Raw genomic sequence first — 5,943 nt, 5'->3', positions numbered from 1 at the left:
GGTATAGGCTAGAATCAATTGGCAGCATTCCTGGGATCCGGAAAGTCTAAACCTTGTCTGTGGTATTTCAAGTAGGATCTGGGAAGGGATGACTGTCATGAGCTTCAAACCTGCGAATGTTGGGCGCAATGACAATGTGCAAAAGGACAAGGGTTCTATTCCAACATGATCGAGAACCGACAGATGATTAGCCGTGCGGTGACAGCGTGCGTAGAACATTTTCACTGAGAAGACGGAAAGTAGCCATTGACAACGGTGATGCCCAACATAAAGCTTGCCATGGAAAGAAGTATGAATGATTGGAAGAAGGCAATAGGAAAGCAGAGGTTCAGGAGGAACAAAGCATCTTCATACGCTTATCTGAAATTTCTACCAATGAATTACATAAGTATCTCTATCTTTATTTTATGTTTTATTCATATTTTAATTATCAATCCTCCATAACCATTTGAATCCGCCTGACTGAGATTTACAAGATGACCATAGCTTGCTTCAAGCCGACAGTCTCCGTGGGATCGACCCTTACTCACGTAAGGTATTACTTGGACGACCCAGTGCACTTGCTGGTTAGTTGTGTGGAATTGTGACAAAGTGTGATTCACGTTTGAGAGCTCCAAGTCTTTGGCGCCATTGTTGATGATCACAATTTCGTGCACCAGTTGTATGATAAAAGTTGGTAAAAACTGCCCAGAAAAGATCCCCAATTTTGGGACCAGGGAAAGTTGGTCACAGGGATGAAAGACAGATGCCCTCAATGGGTTATTTGGCTGAAATAGGGACACCATCAATTTCCATAAATTTCTCAACGACTGCATTAAACCACAATTGCAGGAGCCAAAGTGGTCCTCCTGCGCTAAGGGGAGATCGATTTTGGAGACTTGTGAGCATGTGACCAAGCTCATCATATAAATTGTCTAAGAGAAATTTAAAAAGACATAAAGTTGATGTACTTTTACAAATCAAGACAGCAAGAGGTTGATAGAGTCTCTGCATAGTGACACTTCGAGAGCAAAAGACTATAGCATTCAACCAAAAGCACAAAAAGGCCACATGTTCGTCATCGAGAACAGGGTCATCACCTTGACCCATGTTGTTTTTTATGAACTCTATATAAGATGAGCTTTCCCAATTGATCTTGTATTTCTTTGTTGGTTCCATTTTTGGGGAGATATCAATCCTAGAAAAAGGCAGTCTTATGATAGTTGCCACGTCGAAAAGAGTTGGACCAACCATCCCACATGGTAGATGCAGATTGTTCGTCGATCGACTCCAAAAGTACAAAATGTCTCCGATCATCTAATGATATGTAGTGAGATGATATTGGGATAATCGAAGTAAATCATATATACCACACCAAGCCAGAAATCTTTCTTTTTTGGTTCGATTCGTTTAAACCAGGCTATGTAGTTAACACTTTTGGAAGAAATCTTAGGATTATTTCAGAACCCTTTGGTATGGTCATCAAAAGGAGCCATATACATGTCCTTCTTTATCAATAATTCTTGGTCAGGGAAAGAAGGGAAGAAGGGAAGAACTTGATCAATTTCAGAAGGAGAAAGTAGATGGCTTAGAAAATAATGCATTTGGTTATCAAATGTGAATGGAAAGAAGATTTTTTGTGCATTGGTAGTAGGGTCTTCAATAATGATATTGTGATCTTGAGCTATGATTTGGAGGTTCATGCATGGTTTTTCTTTTACTATTTTCTTTTCTTTCATAGAAGGAGAAGGGTTGCTGCTGGTAGCCATGGGAGTTCTGGAAATATCAGAGTAATAATATGAGTGAAATAAAAATACTTTTTTTTTTAAATATGAATACACCTAAATGATAACATAAACGTATTTTGATGAATGGATAAAGATACCTTGAAGAATAAGAGTTGGTAAAGCTAAATCTTACGAATGGTGAGAGATTTGTAGAAGAGAAGATTCTTGCTTTTAGAGATAATCCAGGGAAGGTGAAGTGATATCACATCGGAAGAAAAGATTGCATAGTGGAGAAGTTTTTGAAAAGTAAAAGATTTAGTAAGGTATAGTATTTATAAAAGAAATTGAAAGGGTTTAACTGAAGAGAAGCTAAACATCCGGATTGAATGTTTACAAGTTTTATTAAATTTTAAAGAAAGAAGGAATTTATTGAATCAACAGACTTTTTATTTTCAAGATTAGAAGTCATTAATTCAAGGAGGCAAATTATTGATCCAAAGAATAATTCAAATCAATAATGAGAATGTCGAAAATATTTGAAAATTATCGAGCAGGTTTTTTTAGTTTATCGAAGAAAGGCTATCGATAAACAAGATAAATTGATCAAAAATGCATGTCGAGTACAAGATTCCGTGATTGAAGAAGCAATTCCATGATCAAAGCGAGTGGAAAGGCTAAGCATTTTGAAGCAGTTGAAGACGATTACTCCATCATTTATATGGCGGTAACAGTTATACTTAGTTTTTTCGTATATGGAACTTGTGATAAAATTGGATTGGTGGAAAGAGGCTATAAATAGACAAAGTTTGGAAGGAATAAATGTTAGAATTCTTCTCCAAAAAAACACTCTTGCAATTTTACATTCTCAGAGACTTTCTTATCTTGCTCAGAGTTCACTTTTCTGTAGGTTTTTTTCATTATTTTATATTTTCTTTAGTCTTCTTACAAATTTACTTTCTCTGCAATGCTTTCTTTTCTTTACTTTCCTTTATGTTTATGCATTATATTTGAACTCAAAGTCCTTTGATCATGTCAGAGACACAATATTGTTTATTTTAGATTGAAAAGTCAGTTACTTTGTTTTCTTTGGCATCTCCTTCATTCCTTTTCTTCCAGCCATTTTCAAACTTTACTTTTATATTTTAAGTCTTTTTTTTATCAATCCAAAAATAGAATTTTTGGTGCACAACTCAAAACTGATACTCATAAAGACGAGTAATGTAACACCCTCACTACCAGAATGTCACGCTTCCGGCTACGCCACTCTGATAGCAAGAAGTATTACGACTACTTTATATACTTAATATTAAAATAGGAGCCTGTGACTCAACATTGTATCGCTGATTTCTTTGAAAAACGAAAAAAAAATACTTTATCTTAAGAAAAATACAAGCAGGCATAGATTCATATATAAGACTCCTTACATAATAATTCATAATATAATATACATATAAAACATACTACTCCTATCCCTCTTAGAAACTTGTAATAATAAAGACGAGGGAAAAAAATAATCTAATTAATACAACATATAAGCCAAACGCAATATAACTCTTCTTAATGCTTCTTCATCCGGTTCCTGAAAAGGTAAAACTATAGCGGGGTGAGAACCTAACCACACGGTCTCACCACGAAGTTTCAAAGTTGTCATAAGAAGATATTTAATAAGAAAACGGTTTTCAAGCTTAGTGATTAACATTGCCTTATGAATCTTTTAAAACCAATAGGAAATCGTTCAAAACTTTTTCAAAGAAACAATGTTTAATCTTTTAGAAGTCCGAAACCTTTCCTTTTTTATAAAAAAAAATCTCAATCAGAAACCAACCACGCAATCAAACAACACAGTCATTAATTTAGCACCAAAGTTCATTCTCAAATGTAGCACGCCAGGACAAACACAGGCAAGACAGACAAGGAAAGCACAAGTAGGTAGCAGTTACAGCAAATAGTTCAAGTAGCAGTTAAGAACAGTTTAGCAATTAGGCAACCCAAAACAAGTTCAAACCCAAGCAAAGCATACAAATGCATATGATGCATGCCTGTCCTATGGCTGATGAGGCTCATCTGTCGGTTATCCAGCCAACCCAACAAGTTTGAATTGTCCTTAGACTGTCCCCCAACATCCATCCCCAAGAGTCTATGCATAGCTTTTTCTCAAATAACAATTTTCACTTTTTGGATTCTGCCACCCTTTTTGGGTCCCAACCAAACCAAACCAAACACCTGTTAATCAGTCAAATCACTCCCAATAACAATTTTCACAACAACCACACTCAACACAAGGAAATTGCAAAACCCAGAATCCAATCAACCAGACCTATAAATCGCAATCTAAATCAATCTCATTCAACAGCATTAATCAATAATTAAGAACTCTCTATTTTCTCAAACAGTTTCAAACCAAACCGTTCCTCAAACCCTGTTCGAACCGTTACCAAAATAGTAAATTATTCTCAATAAACAAACCATTTTCAAATATCAGGTCCTTTCCAAATTTGTTTTAATATAAAATTCCGATATCAAATCGGGTTCAGTATGAAATCAAATTTCAATACTAAACCTTTCCTAAAATCGAATCATTTCCAAAGTTAAACTAAACGCCATTATTAAATATCTTCCAATAACTCTAGAAAAACTACTTTAACAACATCAGTCAACTAATCAGAATATTCAACTTTCTCAATCGATCAATCAATCAATACAACTAATAACCTCATTCATCCAAAACAACTCAATTCAATTCATAAGACTTACGAAATCACCAAAAATGTATTTTACGCATTAATATCGATTTATAACAACTCTGAAAAGTAAAAAAGTTTAATAAAAGCGCCCCTACCTCGACTAGCTGAATTCAAGAATCAAAGGTGACAAACCCACTTATTCCAAATTAACAGCAACAGCAGCAATGGCATTAGAATCAGTAGTAGTAACAGCAGCAACATCAAATTTGATGGAATCAAATGCAAAAAAACCTCTAAAAATTCAAGGCAATACCGAAAATAAAATGGAATTAAAATCGTAACAAACAAATAAACGAGACCAAGGCAGTTCAGAGTATAAAAGTGAAACAGAGTCAGGAGACAGGCTAGACCTAGGGCAGTGACACTGAACTTGAATTGGGGTAAGTCAACAGCATCGGTAGCAACGGTAGAACTGGCAGTAGTAATTCCAGTCACCCCAGCAGCGACGATTCTTTCAGAGCATCAACCATCACAGTCCACAGTTGCAGCAGCTTAATCCTAAAACATCAACGTCTTAAACTTCTCAATCAACGGATAGCATGACAATAGCAGTGGGGGTTCAGAAACAAAAATGACTTATGGTAATTAAGGAAAACAAGAAAACGAAGCGTAGCAGTAGTAGCGCGGTGACTGCAACGACAACAGGGAAAATGGTCTTCTTCCCCACCTCAGCTCGTGACTCCGGCGGCGGCGATGGCAGAGAGAGCAGCAGCGGCAGAAACCCCCGCAACGCCTTCTCTCTCTCCTCGCGTTGTTCTATCTCTCTCTATCTTTGCATCGGATTCTTCTTGAGGCTCGATAGCAGCTCGCAGCGCCGGTTCGACGGCAACGACTCCACGGCGGTCTGACGGCGATGGTGATGACGAGGTGCAGCGAAGCTGGCGGCGCACGTCGCGATGACGGTGGCGACGCTCCTCACTCGCGCGAGCTTCCCCTGCTCCGTGACACGCTCTCCTCGCTCCTCCTCCATCGGCGAAGACAGCGGCGCGACGAGCAGCAGGGACTCGCCGGCACGCTCTCCCCCTTTCTTCTCCCTCCTGATTCGCACCCTCTCCTCTCTTTCTTTCTTTCTGTGGATTTTTGGCTGCTGCTAAGTGTCGTGTTAGTGAGTTTGATTTTGGAAGAAAAGGAAAGGGGTATGGCGGCTGAAGGGATTGGGGTAATTAGGGTTGGGACAAAAATGAAATTAATAATTTTAGGTAAATTGAAATTTGGTAAATTTTAATAAAATTAAAGTATGTTGTACAAATTTGAAATCTAATTTAATCTCTTAAAATTACTTTAAAAATACTACTTAATTATCAATTTACTAATCAATTTTTAATCAAGTATTCTAATTTATAATTAGAAATAATATAATTTAATTTTCTTTTTTTTTTTGAAATTTATGGGTCTTACATTAACCGCTTGGAGCAAAGATCCAATGGCGAACAACTTGGGCACAACCACAGTTGCCTACACCCTCACTGAAGGCCAGTCAAACAACTGGCCAC

General features: G+C 37.2%; 1 protein-coding gene and 1 long non-coding RNA gene across 2 annotated transcripts in view; one reads left to right on the top strand and one right to left on the bottom strand.

The window, feature by feature from the left end:
• Positions 1 to 5,501, top strand: part of LOC110265797 — a 13,676-nt gene extending 8,175 nt beyond the window's left edge. The window contains exons 2-3 of the long non-coding RNA XR_002352122.1: positions 1,730 to 1,740; positions 5,244 to 5,501. This is a non-coding gene — a long non-coding RNA (uncharacterized LOC110265797). The remainder of the gene's footprint in view (positions 1 to 1,729; positions 1,741 to 5,243) is intronic.
• The window catches only part of LOC110265795, a 9,008-nt gene continuing 7,779 nt past the window's right edge, over positions 4,715 to 5,943 (bottom strand). Inside the window, exon 2 of the mRNA XM_021109061.1 lies at positions 4,715 to 4,948. Within this exon, the coding sequence (XP_020964720.1) occupies positions 4,882 to 4,948 (67 nt within the window). The 3' untranslated portion in view covers positions 4,715 to 4,881. The remainder of the gene's footprint in view (positions 4,949 to 5,943) is intronic.

This window comes from Arachis ipaensis, chromosome B08 (assembly GCF_000816755.2).
Source record: "Arachis ipaensis cultivar K30076 chromosome B08, Araip1.1, whole genome shotgun sequence".
In the NCBI taxonomy this organism is placed as follows: domain Eukaryota; kingdom Viridiplantae; phylum Streptophyta; class Magnoliopsida; order Fabales; family Fabaceae; genus Arachis; species Arachis ipaensis.
This window is presented reverse-complemented; position numbering and strand designations above follow the sequence as displayed.